General features: G+C 41.6%; 1 protein-coding gene across 2 annotated transcripts in view; it reads right to left on the bottom strand.

The window, feature by feature from the left end:
* Positions 1-27,012, bottom strand: part of CWC25 (CWC25 spliceosome associated protein homolog) — a 564,446-nt gene that overhangs the window by 501,006 nt on the left and 36,428 nt on the right. Inside the window, exon 2 of one of the 2 annotated variants that reach the window (XM_044055290.1) lies at positions 6,015-6,187. In XM_044055290.1, the coding sequence (XP_043911225.1) occupies positions 6,015-6,187 (173 nt within the window). Of the gene's footprint in view, positions 1-3,256; positions 3,296-6,014; positions 6,188-27,012 lie in introns of those variants that run through there. The other variant, XM_044055291.1, reaches the window with a different exon arrangement.

Here is a 27,012-nt window from a genome sequence, read left to right as displayed (position 1 = left end):
AATATAATATAATATATATATAAAATGCAAAAATATTTAAAATAGCTTAACACGCTGAATTTTACTTAAAACAGGCTTTAGGCTAACAGTAGAATTTAATCCAGGTGAAGAATCCGCTGCTAGTCTTAAAATCCATTCATATTCCTTAATATCTAAAACATTATTAATATCACCACCCCTACTATGAGGTTTAACTAAATCTAGGCATCTAAATTTAAAGCAATGCGTATTCCCATGTGTTTTAATATGCTTGAAAAGATCATTATTCTCAACTTCCCTTCTGACCTCTGACTTATGCTCAATTATTCTGTCTTTAAGTTTACGTGTGGTCTTGCCCACATAGAATGCTGAACAGGCATTACAAGTGGCCAAATACACCACATTTACACTGTTACAGAATGCTACTGATTTAAAGTAAAACTCTTTTAAAGTAACAGGATGAATAAATGCATAATTAGGGGTAGCAGCAATGTCTATACAACAAGAACAGCTCATACATTTAAAAGTACCAATACGATCAGAGAAAGCATTCAGCTTTAGGCCAAAATTAAAATCTTTATAACATAATAAGCTTTTAATACTTCTCATATTCCTATACGAGTAGTAAGGCTTTTCACCTAAAATTCACCTAACCTCTGGACAGGCCATCAACACAGGTCAGTATTTGGAAGACAATCACCTGTGTCCTTTAAGATATTAGGACACTCCAATAATAAGGGGTACAATCGCTTTTGTAGATAAACAGATATCGGTTCAGTTATCCACCCACCCCCAGAGACAATGAGCCTCATGGGTGGGTTATCTAAACATTTATGAATTTTTGGTAACCCATATAATAAGGGAATAGTGGGACAGGGTACTGTAAAAAAGTGAAGAGGGTACTTTACAAACTACTATCCACAAGAAGGATGTGCATACTAGTAGATACTTACATTATAACAGTATGCATGCACCCCATGTTTTTAAAGGAATTGTTAAAGCTCAATTTTCACGAGTCAGTAGGTTAAATACAATCGACTCTGTATTTTATATACAGTTAGATGAAATGTTCAATGAGTTTGTTAAGAATAGCTATGACTTGGATATATTGGAAGAATTGAAGAGAATGGTAATACTTAATAGGGATACTACATATAAACCTTACCTTAGGACAGACGTGTGTATGAATGATCATGTGATCATTACATCAGGATCTAACATTGGAAATATAGTTAGAACTAGATATGTTATGAAGTTTAGTAGTAGAACAGGTTTGGTTAAATATATCATAGCCAAATACTGGCCTGTGTTGATGGCCTGTCCAGAGGTTAGGCTTAATTTTAGGTGAAAAGCCTTACTACTCATATAGGAATACGAAGTATTAAAAGCTTATTATGTTATAAAGATTTTAATTTTGGCTTAAAGCTGAATGCTTTCTCTGATCGTATTGGTACTTTTAAATGTATGAGCTGTTCTTGTTGTACAGACATTGCTGCTACCCCTAATTATGCATTTATTCATCCTGTTACTTTAAAAGAGTTTTACTTTAAATCAGTAGCATTCTGTAACAGTGTAAATGTGGTGTATTTGGCTACTTGTAATGCCTATTCAGCATTCTATGTGGGCAAGACCACACGTACTTAAAGACAGAATAATTGAGCATAAGTCAGAGGTTAGAAGGGAGGTTGAGAATAATGCTCTTTTCAAGCATATTAAAACACATGGGAATACGCATTGCTTGAAATTTAGATGCCTAGATTTAGTTAAACCTCATAGTGGGGTGGAGATATTAATAATGTTTTAGATATTAAGGAATATGAATGGATTTTAAGACTAGCAGCGGATTCTTCACCTGGATTAAATTCTACTGTTAGCCTAAAGCCTGTTTTAAGTAAAATTCAGCGTGTTAAGCTATTTTAAATATTTTTGCATTTTGTATATATGTTATATTATATTGTGTTTGTTGGTCATGTGATTTTGGCTGCTATCATGTGACTGTTTTGCTTTTGTTTTAATGATTGTTAGTATTGAAGAAGGGTTTCACCCGAAAGCTTTGCTGTGATATATTAAATTGTTTTCTGCCTACGTTTGTTTGTTACTCTGGTTTCTTCCCACATTACAAAGACCTACATCTAGAGTGTTTCACCCTGGGTCACCACTGAAAATTGGCTTTGTTCCAAGTTGGACTTTCCTGGTAAACAAATGTTAAATAAAAATAAAATATCCTGTGTACTTTCCACTTAAAATGTAACACTTTTCACCTCAACAGCTACAATTTCGTGGAAGTTATTAAATCATTTGATTTTACCTCAGCTAAGACACAGTGGGGGTTTTTTTGTGCGTTTCTACTGCTTTGTGACTTTGTACCACTGTGTTACCTGCAAAGTGTTCACTATTTGCTCGTCAATCAAGGAAAAGTATTTAATTCCACTATTTTATTTATTAAACACAGTTTATTTTTAGGATTCAGATGAAGGGTTAGGATTACTGTAACACACCTAAGAGCGGATGCAATCTTGATGAACATTTCGCCTTGATCATGACTGCACAGACACTGACATGACACTGTGGTCACTATGATGTTACATATTATTGTAACAAACTCTGCCAGTGTTTATCTGCTGGTTCAAGCTACAGATAAATTAATTCAAGTTACCTAATTAAAAGGCCTCTGTACTAAAAGTAGAAGATTCATAATTACAAGCTCCACAAATACAAAATATAAAGTGCAAATAACAGCAAACCTTGAAACTCAAAGTAATGCCATTAATGCATACTTGCAAGGGGACATCAACTTCTGTATGAGCCACACATCTCTTCCCTACTTATAATAACTCCAAGACTGCTGTACCTCATAGTAAGTGGAGCACTTCTTGGTAATGCAACAAAGACGTGGTGCTTATAATTCCCTTTTCACACATTTAGTCTTGCACTTCTGAGTATTGCAAGTCTGAGCCTGACAAGTTCAATACGAAGCCATCCAACAGACTCAAATGGTCTGAAGATCTCAGAGTGGGATGAAATTACACATCACCATGTCTAAATCATCCACAAAAAAGTATCACTGTTATTAGAACTAATACACTGTTTAAAAGCCGTTAAAATCTATGTGGCTGTGTATTAAAGGGTAATAGTGCCATTTCTGACAAATACTTGGCATTGTTTCATGATTTGCCCCCACAACGTACGTGCATATACAACACAAAATGCTACAGTAAATAAAAGCCAAGGATGTGATGCAGGTTAGCAACAAAACAGTGACTGTGATGTAACATACTTCACTGCTCCAGCGTCTTCTGCAAATCGCTGGATCTCCTCTCTTTCTTCCCGCAGCTCCCGCTGCAGCTCCTCAATTTTCTTCTTCTCTGCTTCATGTTTCTGCTCAGCTTTCCACACCCGCTCCACATTCTTCAGGGTCTGAGGGTGCCAGCTCTTCTTCAGATTCTAAGGATCGAAGACAAGATGTTCCATCAAAAATGGAAGTAGAATCAACATGCAGAGCCATCAGTATGAGGGAACACATTCAAGAAAATGGTTACATTTAAAGCAAGAGTGCTAGTGTTCACATGAAATCAAAACGCCTGCCATTGCCAATGGCAAATACTCTTCTCCCACAAATAATGTTACACTTCTGATGTAAGACAGGGGGGAAAATGGTGACTGATGTCAGACCTGTCAGAACTGCCAACCTACTCTGGATGTGCATACTAGTAGATACTTACATTATAACAGTATGCATGCACCCCATGTTTTTAAAGGAATTGTTAAAGCTCAATTTTCACGAGTCAGTAGGTTAAATACAATCGACTCTGTATTTTATATACAGTTAGATGAAATGTTCAATGAGTTTGTTAAGAATAGCTATGACTTGGATATATTGGAAGAATTGAAGAGAATGGTAATACTTAATAGGGATACTACATATAAACCTTACCTTAGGACAGACGTGTATGAATGATCATGTGATCATTACATCAGGATCTAACATTGGAAATATAGTTAGAACTAGATATGTTATGAAGTTTAGTAGTAGAACAGGTTTGGTTAAATATATCATAGCCAAATACTGGCCTGTGTTGATGGCCTGTCCAGAGGTTAGAATTTTAGGTGAAAAGCCTTACTACTCATATAGGAAAGTATTAAAAGCTTATTATGTTATAAAGATTTTAATTTTGGCTTAAAGCTGAATGCTTTCTCTGATATTGGTACTTTTAAATGTATGAGCTGTTCTTGTTGTACAGACATTGCTGCTACCTGCATTTATTCATCCTGTTACTTTAAAAGAGTTTTACTTTAAATCAGTAGCATTCTGTAACAGTGTAAATGTGGTGTATTTGGCTACTTGTAATGCCTATTCAGCATTCTATGTGGGCAAGACCAAAAGACAGAATAATTGAGCATAAGTCAGAGGTTAGAAGGAGGTTGAGAATAATGCTCTTTTCAAGCATATTAAAACACATGGGAATACGCATTGCTTGAAATTTAGATGCCTAGATTTAGTTAAACCTCATAGTAGGGGTGGTGATATTAATAATGTTTTAGATATTAAGGAATATGAATGGATTTTAAGACTAGCAGGATTCTTCACCTGGATTAAATTCTACTGTTAGCCTAAAGCCTGTTTTAAGTAAAATTCAAGTGTTAAGCTATTTTAAATATTTTGCATTTTGTATATATGTTATATTATATTGTGTTTGTTGGTCATGTGATTTTGGCTGCTATCATGTGACTGTTTTTTGCTCCTATTTAAAGCAAGCTGCTTTTGTTTTAATGATTGTTAGTATTGAAGAAGGGTTTCACCCGAAAGCTTTGCTGTGATATATTAAATTGTTTTCTGCCTACGTTTGTTTGTTACTCTGGTTTCTTTCCACATTACAAAGACCTACATCTAGTGTTTCACCCTGGGTCACCACTGAAAATTGGCTTTGTTCCAAGTTGGACTTTCCTGGTAAACAAATGTTAAATAACTAAAAATAAAATATCCTGTGTACTTTCCACTTAAAATGTAAACACCTTTCACCTCAACAGCTACAATTTCGTGGAAGTTATTAAATCATTTGATTTTACCTTAGCTAAGACACAGTGGGGTTTTTTTGTGTGTTTCTACTGCTTTGTGACTTTGTACCACTGTGTTACCTGCAAAGTGTTCACTATTTGCTCGTCAATCAGGGAAAAGTATTTAATTCCACTATTTTATTTATTAAACACAGTTTATTTTTAGGATTCAGATGAAGGGTTAGGGTTACTGTAACACACCTAAGAGCGGATGCAATCTTGATGAACATTTCACCTTGATCATGACTGCACAGACACTGACATGACACTGTGGTCACTATGATGTTACACATTATTGTAACAAACTCTGCCAGTGTTTATCTGCTGGTTCTAGCTACAGATAAATTAATTCAAGTTACCTAATTAAAATGCCTCTGTACTAAAAGCAGAAAATTCATAATTACAAGCTCCACAAATACAAAATATAAAGTGCAAATAAGAGCAAACCTTGAAACTCAAAGTAATGCCATTAATGCATACTTGCAAGGGGACATCAACTTCTGCATGAGCCACACATCTCTTCCCTACTTATAATAACTCCAAGACTGCTGTACCTCATAGTAAGTGGAGCACTTCTTGGTAATGCAACAAAGACATGGTGCTTATAATTCCCTTTTCACACATTTAGTCTTGCACTTCTGAGTATTGCAAGTCTGAGCCTGACAAGTTCAATACGAAGCCATTCAAGAGACTCAAATGGTCTGAAGACCTCAGAACGGGATGAAATTACACATCACCATGTCTAAATCATCCACAAAAAAGTATCACTGTTATTAGAACTAATACACTGTTTAAAAGCCGTTAAAATCTATGTGGCAGTGTATTAAAGGGTAATAGTGCCATTCCTGACAAATACTTGGCGTTGTTTCATGATTCGCCCCCACAACGTACGTGCATATACAACACAAAATGCTACAGTAAATAAAAGCCAAGGATGTGATGCAGGTTAGCAACAAAACAGTGACTGTGATGTAACATACTTCACTGCTCCAGCGTCTTCTGCAAATCGCTGGATCTCCTCTCTTGCCCGTTCTTCCCGCAGCTCCCGCTGCAGCTCCTCAATTTTCTTCTTTTCTGCTTCATGTTTCTGCTCAGCTTTCCACACCCGCTCCACATTCTTCAGGGTCTGAGGGTGCCAGCTCTTCTTCAGATTCTAAGGATCGAAGACAAGATGTTCCATCAAAAATGGAAGTAGAATCAACATGCAGAGCCATCAGTATGAGGGAACACATTCAAGAAAATGGTTACATTTAAAGCAAGAGTGCTAGTGTTCACATGAAATCAAAACGCCTGTCATTGCCAATGGCAAATACTCCTCCACCACAAATAAAGTTACACTTCTGATGTAAGACAGGCTATGGCAAAACGGTGACTGATGTCAGACCTGTCAGAACTGCCAACCTACTCTGCCATTTTCCCACCCAGTCGATAAGTGACAGATCTTACTCAACAAACAATTCACAGCTTTTCTTCTCCATTAGTAAGAATAGGTTTATGCTTTTTCATGCATTCTTTAAATAGGTTACTGCTCTTGGACCAACTACCTCTCCAAGTGAACAGTTACCAAGTTCCACCATCATTTACTACAGTTCCTCCATACTTACATCTTCCCAAAAAACATTTTAAATTTTTAAATTGCGCCCAATGTTTCATAGATGAATATTAGGCTATCTAGGGAACCATCAAAGGTCACAATCAAATGCTGTACCTTGTGCCTATGAAGCAAAGGCCTTAACCATTATACCAAACCCACCCACCCAAATGTATGGTTCTCGTGCATTTTTGAAATATGGTTCCTACTTGGACTCTCTGTAGGAATGTTTTAAGCTTCTCAATTTGCTCATCCCTTCCCTTCTTTCATTTGGAATGTGCCAGTGAACATGTTTTATTTTCTCTTTACATGGACACGTTTTACTTTCTCATTAAATTACTTCCTATATAAACAATGTATGAGTTCTGTTGTTGTATGCTAAACTGCCTCTATCTTATCTATAGCTTTATAAATATGGAGGTTTCCAAAACTGTACACAATACTCCAGATGAGAATCTAGTAAATGTTTACCTAAATAAATAAAGAACTAATAATGTGATGTATTTAAATATGTATCCCAGTAGTATGGAAGCCTTTCTATGCAGTTAATTTCTTTACATCACCTGCAAACCGCAAGGCTATCTAATATGATTTTTTTAAGCAATAAGCGCGATTCCTACAAGGTGTTACTGCATTGTATGCATTTCTAGAGGTAATATTCAGGACACTTTCTCTCTCTAAAACAAGTGAAGTTAAGCACATTATTCTGAGATGTCTGGACTGAGTAAAGAAGTCTCTCTCTTCCTTTGTGAATACCAAGGGGCAGCAGCACTGCTTTTCACCATTTCCCGAGGCACATTCATGGGCTTTTCACACAGCTTCAGTGCACTCAAGGGCTCCTCACACAGCTTCACTAACCCCTCCCTTCATTTTTGTGTACTCCCTTATGTACCTATAAAAGGGTGCACACCCTTTCCTGACTTAGCCAGAATTAATTAAATGGTAACCTGTTTTTTCTTTTCAGTCCTTTCTGCTTCTCCCTCCATTAGCACGTACGCTTATTAAATCTTTTATATCTCTTAAATGTCTCACCATTCTTCCCCCTTTCTCAGTAACTGAGGAATAGAATGGCTAAAAAGGGCCACTGGACCACAAACCTACCCAGTTAAATTGCAATAAATACAGTAGAGAGTAGTTCAAATATCAGAAAACAGTTAATCGTATATTCCCAAAATACTGAGATAAGTCACTATGTTGGTGCTAAATGTATAACTAGATGTGAAAACACTTCTCTGAGCTATGACATTCTTCTCATGTGCCGTGAAAATAAGTGTTTAGATATGAGCTGAGTTCAGCTCGGACATCAGCCAAGTGATTCCATAGTGTAGTTTAAACAGAATTACTGTTCATTTATTTGCACTGCCTATATTTTTTATTTGAAAACAGAAATGAGAAATGTTTCAGTGTAGGAGCTGGTCTAGGCAGTTACCATTCAAGCTTAGAAGCCTCAAGTTTCTCCTAATATGGCACACCAGAAACACTTTTTTTTATCTAACTCATAATGGTATGCCTCACTTAAAATATATTATATTTTCCATTTCTGTCTACTAACAAATGGAATAGAGCTCCACTTGTAATAGATCTGCACATGTGCAGGCAGATTTGCACCCACAAAGGAGGGGTGACCCACAGCTGTCCACTCCTACATTCCCATCTGTCAAATCTATAACAGTTGTTCCCAACCATTTTTTTTACCATAAGTCGCTCCTATTTAAAGATGTAACAGCTTAAGATGCTCAAGCAATCCAACCTGAACAACCTACTACCTCTACTGTATCGGTAAAAGCTACTGCACAATGTTCCCATACCAGCTACTACTCAAGTTACATAACTTAATACCATACTTCTTTCTGAAAGTACAGTTGTGCAAGTAAACTTACCAGAACTACAGACGACTGAATGATCACAGCTGTAGCCTTAGCTAAACAGGTTACAGCCTGTTAAGGATACTAATAGTCGGCCAACTTCCAAGATTAAATACACCTTCCATGTGACCAAACTGTTAATCATCTTGAGCAGAGATGAAGAAGGAGTGGTTTGAGCTTCTAACAGAGAGGGAGACTAGAGCCCTGAAAGGACAATGCTTGGAAAATCAACACAAAAGTCCTAAATCTGGCAACAAAAAACAAGGGGGGGAGGAGCCATTGCAGCAAAGATCATTTGGACATCTATTGTTACGGTAAGTTTAATTACATAATTGTTCTATGTTCATCATACTGATCACCACTTAGCTAGCCTTAGCTATGTGGATAGATTACCTTAACTTATACTAAATGGGAAGGGGAAAGATAAGGGTTCAGTATTCCCTGGAGAATGGTCCTAGCAAAGCCTATCCTAGACCTGAAGAAGGAATCTAGTTTGTAGTGCTTTGTACAGAGGACCAAACTGCTGCTTATGGAAAACTTCTAGAATACAATCCTTTCTGAAATGCCAAAAATGACACCAAGTTCCTGGCAGAATGAGTTATGACCCTGCTTGGAATTGCATTGTTGTAGTGGTTATAACAAAAGGTAATAGCCCGACACAAACATTTGGAAATAGTCTACTTTGACAAAGGATGTCCTTTCTTCTTCCCTTCACAAGAAATGAACACCTGATGACAGTTCCTAAAAGTTTTAGTTCTGTCTAGATACTATCCAAGTTGTCTGTGGACATCTAAGGTATGGAGTAGCCTCTCTCCCTAATTTTAAAATTCTGAAAAAAGATAGGGAGATGGCCTGCTTGGCTCAAAGTAAACTCAGATGTCACTTAAACAAAGGAGTACTTCTTAAGGAAACCAAGTCTTTGTGGAAAATGAGACAAGGATGACCCATCAATTGAGCTTGCAACTTAAATACTCTTCTTGCCGAAGTTAGAGCAATCATTAAAACTGCTTTCCACGTGAAGAACTTCGAGTCAGCCTGATGAGCTGGTTCAAACTGAGCAAGGATTACTTATGAATACTAAATTAAGATCCCAAGGAGGATCACCTGTTTTCAAACACGCTTGGTAAGCAATGCCCCATTCAAAACCATTTTCACAAGAGACTGCACTGAATGAGGGGGGTACATGCGCAGGCAGCCTGAAATGACTAACAATGTACTTTGATGGAAGAATAGGACAGGTCTGAGGATAGCGACTTGCTCAAATAAATATAGAACCAGAGAAAAACTTGCCTTAAATGGTTTCTGCTTAATGCTTTGGCACCAACTAGAAAATATTTCCCCAATAGATGACTTTCTAGTAGCACGTTTCCTTGCCCCTGCTGCAAGTCCTCAGAAAATATACACCTAAAAGGTATTAGGACTCTTATCAATCAGGCAGTTAGTTGTAGTAGTTTGGAGTTGGCATGTATCAAACAGCCATATATTGTGTGAGTAGGTCCAGTCTGTGAGAAGTTTGTGGTAAATTCCCTTGGATATTTTCAAGAGAGACGAGAACCACTGTTGAGTCACCACATTGATTTTTGGAGAATCCTTCTGAATCTTCAGAATGAGCCTGGATATTAACTGGAAAAGGTGGAATAAGCAATCCAGAAATGTTCCTGTCCAAGGAAAATGAAAAGCATGCTTTCCAAACCTTCTTGCATGGAGTCCTGTAGTAGGATTTAGCCAACTGATCTTTTTACCTTCAGTCACAAAAATCTGTCTGAGGTGTTCCTCAGAGCTAGATCAATTGCTGGAAGAAAGTCTAATTCAGTTTCGATTCATAAGGGTCTGTCCTGGTCATGCTCAGCTTGTCTACTGCAAAATTTTGCTCCAATTGTATGTGAAACACATGTAGAGTGAGATTGTGCTAAAAACTGTATACAAGGCTTACATGACTAGTATGCAAAGTCGGTAATATCTGTTTCCTCCTTTTATGTACCACATCAGTGTGGTGTTATCTGTAAACATCTGTCATGGTTCTGTGGACCATAAAAGATCCAGGGCATTGACAACATTTATAACTGACAGCTTCTGTTTTTTGTTTTTGAGTTTTGGTCTGTTGTTTTTGTTGCAAAGACTACTCACTTTTGTCCCCTCAGACACAGATCTACAAGCAAAGTCTGAGGTGTCTGTTAGATACTGTGCTGGGGCTGGAAAGGAAAATGTGAAACATGGATTCAGATAAAACTGGTCTCTCCAACAAAGAAGCTCCCTTCTTACAAACCCCCAAACTGAAATCTGGAATGTCTGGGGATGCAGATGTTGAGATCACACTGATTTTAGCTAACAATTAATTTTTTCTCATGTGGAGTCTTGCTAGAGGAATCATGAGAATCATTGATGCCATGAGACTCAGAATCCTAAGAAATTCCCTTGCAGAGACAGTTGTCTAAGTAGAAAATCTCAGGAATAGATCTAGATAGAGATCAACTTTTTTCTTGTAAAGGCAAGGCTTTTTGAGCGGAGGTATCTAGGAAACCGCTGGAAAACAATCCTGTGAGAAGGAATTAAGACTTTTGGATGTTATCCTGGAACCCCAGTCAGTACAAATCTCTCACCCAAGTGAGAGATTCCAGACACACTGAAAAAAAAACCTTTCAAAGACAAGCAAGATATCTAGACAAGGAAAAATGTAAATACCATCCAATCTGCAGTAGGCCATCACTGGAGCTAGACACTTTGTAAATGCACACTGAGCAATGGATAGGATAATGCGAAGATGTGAAAGTGTGATCCAGACAGAGAAATCCTTAAATGTCTGAAATCTTGAGCGAAAGAAATTTGTTAATCATCTTTTAAATGTAAGGTTACTAGAACACTTAAATGGGGAATAAGGCAACAGGTTGTGAAGAGAACATTTTGAATTTGGGTGCAATCATAAAGTGGTTTTAAAAAAAGGAAAGCTCCAGATCTGGCCTCTATTTCTTTCTTCAGCAACAGAGACATTTATGAATAAACTCCTTCTGCTATCTGAGGAGAGGGGACCATGCTTATCACCCAGAGACAGCATATGCTGGATGACAGGGGGGGGGGATTTTGATCTAGAAGAGGAGGAATTCCTTGAAAAGGAGGGAGAGATTCCCACTGTTGCCTGTATCCATGATGAATCACATTCAGAACCCATTTCTCTGAAACTATCTGCTTCCAAAGAGACAAATGGAAGTTCAGATTTTTGGGAATGACTAGTTAGACTGTCATTTATCCAAGGAGTCCCTCTTTCTTCTTGGAACCCCTCCTCCTTCATTGCTTTTACAAGTTTGCTTCCCACCAGCTTGTTGTGGCTGCTTATTTTACTTTTTGTAAAAGGATGCGGAAGTAGCATTAAACCCTTGACAAACCTGGAAAAGGAAGGCTGAAACATCTGTGAAATTCCTGAATTGGCTTGCCTCTCCAATGACACTTTTTTAAACACCTGTTTTAAAATATCAGTGAAGACACACATATACATTAGAAGAAAGGAAAACAAACCATATTAATTTGTTTCCATTTACACGTTATATGTCACATTTTCTTCCATTAAAACAACAGTTTTAATCCAGTATTACTTAAATCAATTAATTCTTTCCTTCCCTTAAACCTCACTCCTCCTGAACATTATTCTGGATGTTTTGTTCCAACAAATCCCATTTACTTCTACGTAATTTGCTCCTTCCCTTTTCTAAAGATCCCTCCTACAGTTCTTTTAACTCTTTTACAATACTCAACTCTTCAAGTACAATTGGTTTAGACTTTGATTTCCATTTCCTTGTAATTGCTTTCTTGGCAGCCAACAGAATTAAACTTAATAAGGCCTTACTATGTCTAGGAAATTCAGATCCTGTATCTCAGCTGAAAAGAATCACTTGCTCCCTCAATACTTTTTGGCATAGTACTCTGTACGGACTTAAGTCTGTCAATTCATTTGTTGAGTCTTTCGGCTTTTCCCGGTTAGGGGTCGCCACAGTGGAAATCCGGTCCGCTAATGATTGCTAGTTGATTTTTGCGTGCTGAGTTACCAGCCCTGACGCACAACCTTCAACGAAGGTACGCCCATTCACGCATGTCTCCACGCAGAAGATGCTCTAGCTGAGAATCGAACTGGACAGTGTCTTACTGTGAGGCGACAACGCTACCGCAGCACCACCACCGCAAAAGGTAAGTCTGCCAACTCATTACAATCCCAAAATACTTGTTCTCAGTCTCCCCTTTCTTCCCCATCACACTTCCAACATTTGCTATCTACCCGAGGAGAGAAAAAAATTATTTGTGAAGTCAGCCTGGGGTACAAAAATACTTATGTAAACATTTCCAAGCAAAAATCCTAAATCTTCTGAACATTGTTGCATACCTGGGAGACATACTTATTCACTCCTATTGTTCCTGTGTAAACTGCTTTCCAGTTTCCTTTCCCAATCTTTTCTAACCTCCTCTAACCGATTCTTATACAATCACACACTGTAAGGACATCTGCAGCAGATTTTTTGTTAAACAAGTAACATCTTTATTAAATTATCACATATGACATAGAAATTCTTGCACATATATAAATGAAAACAAACCACATTGACAATTCCAGTTGCAAACATTATACATTACAAACCATGTTGACACAATTGTAGTTGCAAACATTATACATCACTTATAATCTACCCAGTCATTGTCAAACGTTACATTGCTCATTCAAACCCTGCCTTCTTTTAAAGCTTTGTTCCTCCTCTACATGTATTGTTCCTACAATGCAATTTGCTCCTACCCTTTTCTAAAGATCCCAGTTCCAACTGATCTCTGTTACTATATTTGCTACTTCTAGTAAAGTTGGTTTAGAGTTTGATTTCCATTTGCTAGTAATTGCTTTTTTTTGGCAGCCACCATAACTGGACTCAGAAAGGCCTTACTATGTCTAGGCAATTTCAATTCTGGATCATAGCTCAAAATTTATTTCCTTAGTTGCACCAATTTGATCACCTAGTAGTCTGCAGGGAATCTTTAAAGTCTGCCAATTCATTACACTCTTAAGAAAATAAGTTCCCAGTTACCACTTTCTTCCCCATCACACCTCCAACATTTGTTGTCTACTTGAGGAAAAATTCTTTGAAGTCTACTTGGGGTTTAAAACTACCTATGTAAACAATTCCAAGCCAAGATCCTAAATCTTCTAGACTTTGTTGCATATTTGGGAGACGTACACATGTTCCCCCATTATTTGTTTGTGAATTGCTTATCCAAAATCTCTTCCCAATCCCCTCCTCTGGCTGATTCATATAGTTATCATGCAATATTTTATATGCTCTACTAATTGCTCTTTTCTTAACTGCAGCTTCTGTTCTAGATTCAACTAAAAACTCTAAGTGCTGGTCTTTCGTTTAGGACCCATTTTTTTCTTTTTGCCTATACTTTGATTTAAATCCTTTATAGTGAAGGCACACCCTAACCTGCAGTCCAAATAAATTCTTGGCCTCTTCCTATTCTATTACCTTTCTCTCTGTAATTATTTGCTCCCAAAACCTTGGTTCCTTTGCCAGTTTTCTCCAATAAATTCCAGCCACCTCTTGCCTATTGTCTATATCCATAATAATTGCAGTCATCCCTATCGAAAGAACCTCCTTTCTCCATTCCCATGTTGGCTTAGTTTTTAAAATACTTTCCGCTAATTTATAAATATACTATTCTGTATGGATTACTGTTATTCTCCTTAAAGGTTTGCACCCAAAATCTCAGTCTCTCCTTGTTTCCTGAGAACCTCCCATTTCATCATCATCATCCCTTTCCACTTTGAATTATAGTTTTCTGCTTGTGCTACATATAGGAGTCTTGTTTTGCTCTGAAATACCCTTCAAACTGGGTAATCTCAGTCCGTCTTTTTCTGTTGGAAGAATCAGCGTAGCCCACTTAACTCTTGTCATCTTTCCCTCCGAGATAAAATCCTTCTGCTCTTTATTAATTGCTATCCAAAACTTTTCCTCTGGCTGATAAAAATATGCCTGAACAGTGTATAAGACTAAAGGGACTAAAAACATTTTAACCGCTTGTATCTTACTATTGATACACAACTGAGCTTCCATTTTCTCAGTTTTTGTATTATCTTTTGTTTAGTCTCTTCCCACATATCCTTAACCTCCTGCCACACCAGAATCATTTTAATCCATACTCCTAATTACTTCATTTTATCATGTCTCCATAAATACGAATATTGTTGAACCAAGTTGTGTGTGGGTACATAACTTACTGCTATTGCCTTTGTTTTTGCTACTTTAATTTTGTATCCTCAATAGATTTGAAACTGTCTCAAAATATTCCACAGCACTGCAATGTGCCTCTCTGCTTTTGTCAAGTCTAAAATATCATCATCTGCAAACAGAGTTAGCTTTTCTTGACTACCATAGCAATTATATCCTTGAATTACCGAGACCCTTACTTCCTTTGCCAATGGTTCTAAATATAATGCAAATAAGAAAGGGGAGAGAGAGGACAACCTGCCTGGTTCCTCTGCTCAAGCAGAAATTATCCAATAGGACCCCACCCACTTTAATTTTAGTTTCCTATTACTCATATATTCTCCTAATCAACCTTATAATTTTATCAGGGAATGGAAATGCTTCTATTGCCTTGCTCAAAGTCCCAGCTTACTCTGTCCAATACTTTCTCTGCATCAAGACCCACCAAGAACAGTGATATTTCCTTACAATCTATGTCCCTCTGGATCATCAATGTTCTGTTATTTTTGTCAAATGTTTGCATCCCCTCCACAAAACCACACTGATCTATATCTATCAGTTTTGGCATTACATTTACCATTCTTTTAGCCATTACAAACATAAATACTTTATAATCATAGTTTACTATTGAAATGGGCCTGTACGAAGCTGGATCTGATGGATCTTTACCCTCTTTAGGTATTACAGCCATCAATGTTTTCTTTTAGGATGTTGGTACTTCTCCTCTTAAAATACCGTTAAACAAAGCCTTCCAGATGTTTATCAGTTTTTTCCTCCTAGCTTTCAAACATCCACAGAAATACCATCTATTCCTGGGGACCTTGGTTATACATCACCATTTTTATGTCATCTCCTCCTATCCTAATCTACCTCTAACCTTGACATATTTAATTCTTCCATAAACATTTCCATTTGTACCTTTTCTTGATTTCCGTATTCCTCTGCTTTATACAGACTTTCATACAATTTCCACAATATTTCTAATACCACTACAGGACCCCTTGTTATCTTCCTTGTTATAGGCTCGCTAAGCCTGGCATCAGCCCTTTCTACTTTCTGTTGTCTGACTCGTTGTGGTAAAAGTTTTTGTGCTCTAGAGTTATCAAAAAAAAACATTTGCTTAACAGCAATCTTTCTAAACTCATGTATATTATCGAGGTAATCCCTTCTTTTCTATCATTCTGCAGTTGCTCCTCCTCTTGTTCTGTGGGATTCCCCTTATTTTGCAATACTTTAACATTTATTAGTCCCTCTAAATAATTCTTGTTACTTTTAACCTTATCTCCCTTTCTTTTATTTCCACCCTATTTTTAAACTCCACTTACATTTTATCCCACTCCCTAGCTATGTTTCCAGAAGACATTTCTATCATCTCTAATAGCTCCTGAATAATTTCCATTATCCATTCCTTAAATTCCTCTCTTTCCAACCGATAGGTGGGACAGTGCCATGCCAGTGTCTCATTTTTAATTCATTAACCCATGTTTTTATTTTAGTTATTAGTGAAGCATGATCTGAAACAGTTATTGTGTACATATAAAGACCTTCAATTAAATGTCCATGCCCCTATGAAATGTAAATTCTGTCTAGCCTAGCCCAGTTTTTGTATCTTGGGGAATAGTATGCCAATTCACTCCAAACTCCTAGTACTGAATTCACATCTTCCATGGTATAGATTTTCATAAATGTCTTAAAATTCTACCTTCCTTTGTTATATTTTCCCTTCTGGGTCCGCCAGACACATCTTCACCATTACAGATAAAATTTCAGTCCCCACCTATAAGTAATATTCTTTGTTGAAAGCTGATTATTTCTCCCAAAATTTTCTTAATCTCCATTATAGCAATTTTCTGTGGAATATAAATACATGCCAATGTAATCCTCCACCCTTGCCAGCAGCCCCTTAGAACAACAAATCTACCATTACCTTTTTTATCCTCTTCTATCACTATCAGAGCTCCTCTTGCAATATAAGTACTACTCTTTTCTTCTGCCCCAGGTAGTCCGCTGAATAACTATCCTGAAAAACTTTATGAAATTCACATGTTCAGTTCTTTCCAAGCGTGTCTCCTGTAGCATTGCTATTTGCAGTCTACATTTTTTAATATAGTTCACTACTTTCTTTTTTGTATTTACATGCGAGACCACTGACGTTTAAAGGCATTACAGAAAACATCATACTCTTAAAATGTTCTTATTCCCACCTTTTGTGTGCAACAGCTTTTTGCTAAATGTCTATTTCTAGCTATTGTGCTACATGCAAATACTGTTTGATTGGTTGATCTTTTATACATTTGTTTCTTGTCTTCTCCATTTGAGCTTATGTCATATCTTATAAAACTTTTTGTTTTATTAAAAGTCCTCAAACAATAAAATAAACACAGCCCCAATAACCCTCCCCAAAACCTATTAACAGAATAATAACACACAAAACTATGTCTTCAAATATTGAAGTTTTACCCTCCTAACAGGAAGAAATGGTCCAAACTGACAGCCACATGCAGAGACTTGAGATAGCATGGTTAACCTTTCTTTTAGGTTAAGACACATGGTACAGCCTGTGCTTCTACTAAGTGCTATCTGGCTTTGTCTTACCTTCATGGCCTTCTCAGCTGGGAAAACACTTGAATGCTTTCAGAAAACATTTTCTCCAAACCATTTCTTTTTATCAGATTGTCTCCTAGAGACATGAGAACCAGAAACAAAACTGCCAAGTATACATTTGTTTACTAGAAAAAAAGCATTATAATATTCAATATTCTTTTTCATTTACTTGCTTTCTCTTAAAACCTGTTACTAGAGTATGATAAGGGCCTTAACCCAGTCATTCCCCTATGCAAGAATGAGAAAAAGCACACTAATTTTTCTTTTGTCATGCACTTTTAACCAGCTTTTTCTTTTTTTTTTTGTTTTGTTATATTGCAGTACCTACATTTCTTAAAACTGAACAAGGAGAACTAGAGAAGGGAGGAAAAATAAAGGAGCACCTATTTACATTAGTATCTTTGTTACATTTAAAAATAACTGAGAAAATTAGAAGTTATGTACTTACCATAACGTTCCATCTGAGTAGGTGGATTCATTTGTCTGCAACCTGTGGGTATGGATCTGATATCAGATCCGAACCGGCATGGTTTATCCAGCTATGGATCCGAGCTCCTAGCTCCTCCCCTCACCCATAATGCCCTGCTCTCCCTACATGACCTCAGATCGAGTTTGCCCTGCACCAACTACCCTGACTAGAGGGTAACACACCCAATGCAGGAACTAACAAGGCCAGGGGGATAGGAGGGCGGGATGGTTGCAGACAAATGAATCCACCTACTCAGATGGAACGTTATGGTAAGTACATAACTTCTAAATCTGGAGTAGGAGATTCATTTGTTAGCAACCTGTGGGACAGAGTCCCCAGCTACCTGAGTCTTGGGTGGCCATCATGGAAGGATATTCCGGAGTACCGCGGAGCCAAAGGATGCTCTACCTCTAGATGTGATGTCCAGCTTGTAATGAGAAATAAAGGTATGAGATGAAGCCCAAGTGGCTGCTGAACAAATATCATCCAGAGGAACCCTAGACTTAAAGGCCGCTGAAGTGGAGACAGACCGGGCCGAATGAGCATGGACTCCCTCCGGTGCGAGCCTCCCAGAAGCTTGGTACGCTAACAGAATACACCGAGAAATCCAGCGTGACAAAGAAACTTTGGAAATTGGTTTACCCAGATTGAATTTGGCAAAGGAAATGAACAACTGGTCGGATTGCCTATGACCAGCTGTTCTGTGAAGATAAAAACGAAGCTGCCTGTGAACATCCAAGGAATGCAGCTTGTATTCACCTTTGTTCTGATACTTAGGAAAGAAAACAGGGAGATTGATGGACTGATTAATGTTAGCTTCTGAAGCTACCTTAGGAAGAAAGGAGGGATTGGTCCTGAGGCACACGCGGTCCGGATGGAAGACCAAATAAGGCGGTTTCATGGACAGGGCCTGAAGTTCAGAAACTCTCTTAGCTGAAGTAATGGCTACTAAAAAGGCAGTCTTAAGAGACAAGAATTTTAGATCTACTGTGGCCGCAGGCTCGAAGGAGGTGCGGTCAAGGCCTGAAGAACTAAAGAAAGATCCCACGGGGGAACCGTCTCTTTGACAGGGGGTCTGAGCAAAAAGGTGCCTTTTAGGAAGATTTTACATAACTTGGCAGACATAAGAGGCCCAGAGTCAAGACCAACATGGTAATGAGAAATGGCCGCTTGCTGAACTTTGACCGTGGAACTACTGGCACCATCATTAAAGAGAGTAGTAAGGAAGTCTAAAACCAAAGGAAGGGGAACCGTGAAAGGATCCAGACCTTGTCGCTCCGCCCAAATGGAGAAACGCTTCCATTTACTGCGGTAAATTTTTCTGGTAGAGGGTTTGTGAGCCGCTACCAGAATGGCCTTAACTGGGGACGAGATACCGGGAGTCCTGATTAGGAGTGGAACTGGAGCAGCCAAGCAGTCAGCTTCAGGTTGTCTAGGTTCGGAGTTGGTAGGTTCGATGGGTGTGATATCAGATCCGGAATGGGATCTAGAATCCAAGGTGGATTCACTGAATGAGACCTTAGGTAAGGGAACCAGATCTGTCAAGGACAGAAGTTGGCAATGAGGATCATTCTGCACCCCAACCGAGAGGCTTTCTGAAGCACCTGGAGCATCAGAGGCAGAGGGGGGTATGCGTAAAGAAGACCGGGAGGCCAAGCATTCACCAGAGTGTCTCTCGGGGAATCCCTTGGAGGGGGGATTAGAGCGAAAAAACTGTCGCACTTAGCGTTTAAGGGAGAAGCGAAGAGATCGCAACAGGGAGTCCCCCACTGTGCGAAGATCCGTTCCGGTACTTGAGCATTGAGAGACCACTCGTACGGGGAGAGAATGGTGCGACTGAGCTTGTCCACAGGGATGTTGGACCGACCCGGAATATGCGTTGCGATGAGAAAGCGGTTGGTGGAGATCGCCCATTCCCACACTCTCATGGCTTCGCGACATAAAGGGTAAGACCTGGTTCCCCCCTGTTTGTTGATGTACCAGACCACCGACATGTTGTCTGACTGAATCGCAATTGTTCCCAGAGGAAGGAAGGCTTGAAGTGCTTGCAACGCCAAGAGCACCACCCTCCTTTCCAGGACATTGATATGCAGGGAGGTCTCTGAGTCGTCCCACGTGCCTTGGACCGTCCGACCCGCAAAATGCCCCCCCCACCCGAGGCGGGAAGCGTCCGTGGTCACTGTGATGAGAGGGGGAGATGCACAAAAAGGGCAGCCTCTGTGGAGATCCGGGGAATGGAGCCACCACAAGAGAGACCGCTTGCAAGCCTTGCTGATTGCAATGGGGTGATGCAGGGGGAGAGAGAGAAATGACCATTGCACCTGAAGTGTCCACTGAAGCACCCGCATGTTCAAGCGGGCGAGCGGAAGAGAAATCGCTGCCGCCATAGACCCTAGTGCCCTCAGGACCAATTCCGCAGGAGCCGAGCTGGAGTGGAGGATGGCCTGCACCTGGAGTCGCAGATTCCGAACTCTGTCGGTTGTGAGGAAGGCCCTTAAATTCCTCGTGTCTAACCTGGCTCCTATAAATTCTATTAACTGAGTAGGGACCAGGTTGGACTTTTCTACGTTTACAGTGATGCCTAGCCGGGGAGCTAGACGAAGAAAAGAGTCTCTTGCCAAGGATAGTAGATGCCTTGTTAGGGCGGTGAGAAGCCAGTCGTCCAGGTATGGAAAGACCTGCACCCCCTGAAGCCTCAGGTGGGCCGCAACCACTGCTAATACTTTGGTGAACACCCTGGGGGCTGTGGTGAGACCAAAGGGAAGGACCCTGAACTGGTAGTGACTGGCTCGCAGCTGGAAGCGAAGAAACCTCCTGGATCATCTGTCCATTAGTATGTGGTAGTACGCATCCTTGAGGTCTATATAAAGCACATCCAGTGATTCTCCCCTAGAAGGGGGAGGATGGATTGTAGAGTAACCATCCGGAACTTCTCCTTGGGAACTGCCAGGTTTAATAGGGACAGGTCCAGAATGGGTCTTAGGTCCCCCGTCTTTTTTGGCACTAAAAAGAACCTGGAGTAGAACCCTGATCCGATCTGGTCTGGGGGGACGGGCTGGATGGCTCTTTTTCTCAGCAGATGGCCAATTTCTGCTGAAGCGGCCTCCCTCTGATCGGGTGGAACATCGGGGAGGGCTTTTAATTTTGGGACGTGAAGAAATGGGATTTTGTAACCTCTGGATATAATCTGGAGAACCCAGCGGTCCGATGTAATGGACTCCCATGCCGGTAGGTGCTCCGAAAAACATCCCCCGACTGCCTCCAGAGTGGAGCAGTCGGGCAACCCCTCAGGGTTGCTGCATGGGCCATTCAGAGAAAGGTTCTCTGGACCCAAAATTCCTGGGAGCCCCTCTGCCCCTAGGGCGGTGTCCTCCCTGTCCTCCTCTGCCGCGGAAGGACTGGTTGTCTGGAGCGGGTTGGGATTGCTGCGACTTCCGGAACCACATCTTCTTCTGGCCCTTTTGGTTCCTAGAGTAGGACCTCTGGGGCACAGAGAAGCGGACTCCGACGGCAGACAGCGTCTTCCCGTCCTTCTCGCTCTGAACCAAGGTGTCGCGAACAGTCTTGCCAAAAAGGGCAGAACCGTCAAAGGGGGCGTTCGCGAATGATGCCTTGAAGGGCTCCGTGAAATCGCAATGGCGGAGCCAGGCCTGGCGTCTTGTGACTAGGCCCACTCCTGCAGCTCTAGCGGCTCCCTCGGTAGCATGGGAAAGTAACCGCATAGAGGTATTGGTCACGGAACGAAGAGTGGCCATACGGGTGGAGTGCAAAAGTTTGTCCTCCTCCGACATGGACTCTGGGGGGGATGCAGCGTATTCCTTAATAAGATCGCGCTGCATCCGAATGACATGTGCCAAATAGTTGAGCACCCTCACTGAGAAGGTCGCTGAACTAAACATTCGCTTCCCCAAGCGGTCCATCATCCAAGACTCCTTGCTCGGGGGATGGACTGAGGGACTCTCCTGAGCGAGTTCCCTCTTGGTGGCTGCTGCCGACAACATGGCATCTACCGGGGGTCCCTTGCTCCAGTGGGCACGGTCAGCAGGGGGCTAAGAATCCTGTCCGGCCTCTTGGGGATTGGCCCCACGGTGTCCGGTTCCTTCCACGCCCTGGTGGTAATAAGGTCCACCAGGGGGTCGGCAGGAGGGGACACCCAAGAGGTAGACGGGCCCACTTCAAATGCCTCCAAGAACACGGACTCGTCCGAGGAAGACTTTGGGGCAGACCACCCACCTCTTATACGTAACATTTCCATGATGTCTCCAAAGGAGACATCCTCAGGGGGTGATCTTGGGGAGCCTTCCCCTTCCTCCAAGTCCGTGTCTTCAGTCAAAGACTCGGGGGAGTCTATGTGCCTCCTCTTACACGTGTGCTTGCGAGGTGCTTCCTCGGGGGGGGGGCTGTCCGAGGAGCCCTCACCAGCAGTGTCCAGTTCCAAAGGAACTGCTTGGGACAGTGAAACGGGCTCTCCCAGTGGCCGGGTGACGGAAGCCTGACCCAGAGCAGATGGAGTGCGGGACGGAGACGAAGCAAGGGCCGGGGGTCCGGATGCCCTCAACAGAGCCCTCTTCACTACATCAAAAGCCGAGGGGGAGCCAGCCTCGACCAAAGGATCCGAAAGTCGGCTCCCCCTCGGATGCGAGGAGTGGATCGGAGCCGGCGCCGAGCCCCTCAGATCGGAGGGAGCAGTGCGCACACTTGAGTCCCTCGGATCCAAAGCTTGGGCCAAGGCTCCGAGAGGTCGGATCTGACAAACTTGAGGGCAGGGTCAGATCCGAAGTACCCAGTACTGTCGGTGCCGACCCACCCCCGGCTCCGAAGCTGCCCGGCTCCGAGCCCGGGTAGCGGGTCGGAGAAGGAGCTATGGGCTTGAAAAATGGGGTCGAGCTCCCCCCCCGCGGGGGGGGGGGGGAGGCAAGAGCACTCCCATCTGCATCTGGGCCTGGATGAACCTTCGCATCATCCGGTCCAGATCAGCGTCGGAGAGGCTGTAGGTAGACCTCGACGAGGCTACCGAGGTAGGCCTTGAGTGCCGCCTCGATAGTCTCGAAGGAGGTCGGGTCTCCTCCTCCTCAGGCCCCGGTGAAAAACAAGGGGACCGGAGCCGAGGCGGAGGAGAGCCAGCAGCCAGAGAGGCCAGAGGAAAAGCCCGCTTAGCCGGCGGGGCAGAGACGGAGGTCTCGGCCCGCCGCTTGTGGTGCTTCTCTCTCCGGTCCTTCTTCCTGGCTTCTCTCTCCTTCGAACCAGTAGAGGGAGTTTGAATCCCGGGAGGAGGAGGGGGATCAGGCAAGGCAGTAACCGCTGAAGCAGTCACTACCAACGGGGCGGGGGCCGAAGCCGAGTCCGGGGGTAAGAGACCCGCCAAGACCAGCTTCGACCTCCGCTCCTTCAATGCCCTGGGGTTGAACCCTGCACAGATTGAACACCCAGAAGTGAGGTGTTCAACCCCAAGGCATCGAACGCACCGAGTGTGGCCATCAGCAGGGGATAGCTTATGGCCACACTCGGAGCATTTTGAGAAGATTGCCTTTGGGGCCTCAGACATACTAAACTTTTTTTTTTTTTTTTTTTTTTGAAGAAAAAAGAAAACTAACACAGACACCGAAGGCCCCAAAGAAAACACACACTCACACTAGCTACGCGCCAGAGAGGGGAGGGTACACAAAATTAAGTTAACTTAACTCAAAAATAATATATATAGAAAGGGAACCTAACACTTTCACACAGTTAAGGTATTTTAGACCAGAAAAATCCCTTATAAAATACTGAAAAACCACTTAGCTTATGGAGCTCGAAATCTAGACTGTCACCATGAACGCGGCAAACTAGATCTGAGGTCATGTAGGGAGAGCAGGGCATTATGGGTGAGGGGAGGAGCTAGGAGCTCGGATCCATAGCTGGATAAACCATGCCGGTTCAGATCCGATATCGGATCCATACCCACGGGTTGCTGAGAAATGAATCTCCTACTTCAGATCTTTACTTTATAACATACAAAGACAATCCACTTTACTTTATAACATACAAAGAAAATCATGCACTATTAAAATTGTACCATTACAAAAAAAAACTGTTTTACTTAGTTAACTTTCTCCATCCTCTTCCCCTCTCCCAAGTATCCTCCCAAATATTAATGAACAATGAAGGAAAGCTCCCAATAAAGCAGAAGGCAGTCGAGTTAAAATCAAAAGTATATTTATTATAAAATATGTAAGCTCTTTCGCAATGGTTAACACCGCTTCTTCAGACATACAAAATCCAATACAAACTCCATTTACACAAAATATAAAAAATAGAAAACCAATCAGGAAGCCCAAATCTCATCATGAGAGCATTAATGAATAGTGCTCCTTTTTCTTAAAGGGCTAATACTAAATACACCTAAACATATAGTTATTTCAAACTTCTACCTTTCAAAACTGGTTTTATAGGCACACAGTCATTAAGCCCATAATCTCCATTTGCTCCCAGCTGCAATATCCATTGAAGTTTTATATTTTCAATTCTAGTTTAAGGCTCCAGAGAGCACCCCAGCACTACCAGACTACAACTCATACCATACATTTCGGCCACAAAACCTGGACCAAAATACAAAAGGCGGGGGCGTATCCATATTCATCAAGGATACCCACACCTTCAGGTTAGTGGCACAGCACGATGCTTCAGAGATCATCTACATGCAACTAACAATGGGCAAAACTGCAATTCATATTATAGCTTGCTACAGGTCACCCACCATGTCCTAGGAACCCCACTCAACATTTCTGGAAACACTGGGAAGCATAAAAGTACTACCAAACACCCGGACATTGGGTGAATTCAATTACCCAAACATTAACTAGGAGAACTACTCAAGTATAAACTCTCTTGCCCAACATTTCCTAGAATTTATAAACTCAAATGCCCTGGATCAACTGGTTAACACCCCCACCAGAGGTGACAACATCTTGGACCTGGTCATTACCAACATGGCCGACCGGTGTTCCACACTGGAGGTCAACTCCTCACTGGTTAGATATGACCATAAACTAATCACTATGGAAATCCACATTCCGCCCCCACCCCCGGTCAAATAAACCACCATGAAAAACTTTTCAAAGGTAAAAAACTTCACGTTACTTAAGACCGAGGTGGAAAGATTTAAAGCCCCCATGCTAAAGGATAACGCTGTCCAAGCTGCAAAATCCTTTACTAATGCACTCTACGGGCACCTACAACAATGTATGGATAGTGCTATCCCAAGCAAAACCAAGACTCACTCCTCCAAGAAAAGGAAACCAGTCTGGTGGACCCCTGCCATAAACAAGCTATACAATAGAAGGAGGAAACTAGTACAGAAAAGAGTAAAATCCCAAGAAGAGAAGACATCCCTGATCAGTATCAGCAAGAAACTATGATCCCTCATAAAATCATCCAAGGCTAGCTTCGAAAGAAAACTTGCCAAGGACTCCAAAGATAACCACAAGACATTCTTTAGCTATGTCAAGAATCTAAGTGGCAATTCTCAGATCTGCTCAGAGTTAGTGCAGAATGGCACAAAATACACTGAACCAACCAACATCGCCAACATCCTGGCAGACAGGTTCAGTGCAAACTTCACCCCCCTTCTCACCCCCAAAAGGGCCCAAAACCATACCAGAAGAATGTAATGCCCCAGAAATCACTCTCAGATTAAAACAGCCCTCTCCAAAACCAAAAACACAGCATCAATGGGACCAGACAGTGTCCCAGGCTGCGTCCTACAAGAGTGTCAAAGATGACCTAACCCCTCACCTAAACACACTGTTCAAACTCAGCCTCTCCACAGGCTACGTGCCCAGAGTGACGCACAGCAACGGTTATTACATTCCACAAAAATGGAGCCACAACAGACCCCGAGAACTATCCTGCTATAAGCCTGACTAGCTTGGTCTGCAAGGCTATGGAGCGCATCATCATGGATCTCATTAACAGAGACACTGGGAATCTCCAAACACTGGACCCTTACCCAGTTTGGCTTTGTTAAGGGCAGATCATGCCTCCTATACCTGGTGGACTTCTTTGAGAAAGTTACCAAGGCTATAGACAAGGGAAAGCTGGTCCAAACAGCCTACCTAGACCTCGCAAAGGCCTTCGACACCATTCTCCACTTAGGTATTATGGACAAGCTCACTAGCCTGAACATAAACCCCTATGTCACAAGATGGGTTGCCAACTGGCTCACGGACAGAACCCACATGGTAAGAGTAGTGGGAGCTAGTCTGACTCTAAACCAGTTACAAGTGGTGTTCCCCAGGGCTTAGTCCTAGGACCCCTCCTGTTCGGCATATACTTCACAGAGGTACAGGCAAGCACAGGAGGACTATGTCTGACCAAGTTCGCTGACAACTGCAAATTAGGGACTATAATTAACTCTCCGGCTGACACAAATATCCTCCAAAAGGGTCTCACTGAGACAGATACCTGGTGTCAAAACCATGGCCTCAAGCTAAATGCCATAAAGTGCATAGTCATCCCATTTGGAAAAAAAACAAAGTACCCACAAACTACCACATAGGTGGTAGCCCCCTAAATACGAAAGACGTAATAAGGGATCTGGGGACCCAAGCAGATAGTAACCTCTCCTTTGATAATCACATTGCCAAAGTGGTTAGAAAATCCTTCTATGTGGCCCACCTAATCACAAAAGGGTTTGCATCCAGATCAAAAGAGGTCACTGTGCCCCTCTAAGCATCACTCATCATACCCATCACAGAGTGCAATGCCCCATTTGGGATGTACCTTACAAGACACCTGCAACAGCTGGAAAGACCAAGAGGATCACTGGCCTCAGACAGATGCCCTATGCAGCTCGACTGAAGAAACTCCAGCTGTACTCGGTTGCATACCGCCTACTCAGAGGTGATCTCTGCCTGACATACAATGCCATGTCCAACCCAGAATTAATGAATGTGCTCCACCTAAAGAAAACCATATCCCCTTGAGCCACATGTTTTAGGGTTCTAAACCTCACCACAACAATAAATAGGACATGCTGGATTCCTGTCCCAGAGACTTCCCATGCTCTGGAACAAGATTCCAATCTACATTAGGCAGAGCTCCTCTCTAACCTTCTTCAAGAGAAACCTTGACGAGTGGATGGGAAACAAATTTTACCCTGGGGATCACTTCAATGGCACTGCTGGACAGAGGCACAGGAAACTAATTTAAGGGGGCGGCGAAAGCCAACACATT

This window comes from Protopterus annectens, chromosome 13.part0 (assembly GCF_019279795.1).
Source record: "Protopterus annectens isolate FY-2018-M chromosome 13.part0, PAN1.0, whole genome shotgun sequence".
Lineage (NCBI taxonomy): Eukaryota > Metazoa > Chordata > Ceratodontiformes > Protopteridae > Protopterus > Protopterus annectens.
Note: the sequence above shows the minus strand (reverse complement) of the source record. Positions and strands in the feature narration are given on the sequence as shown.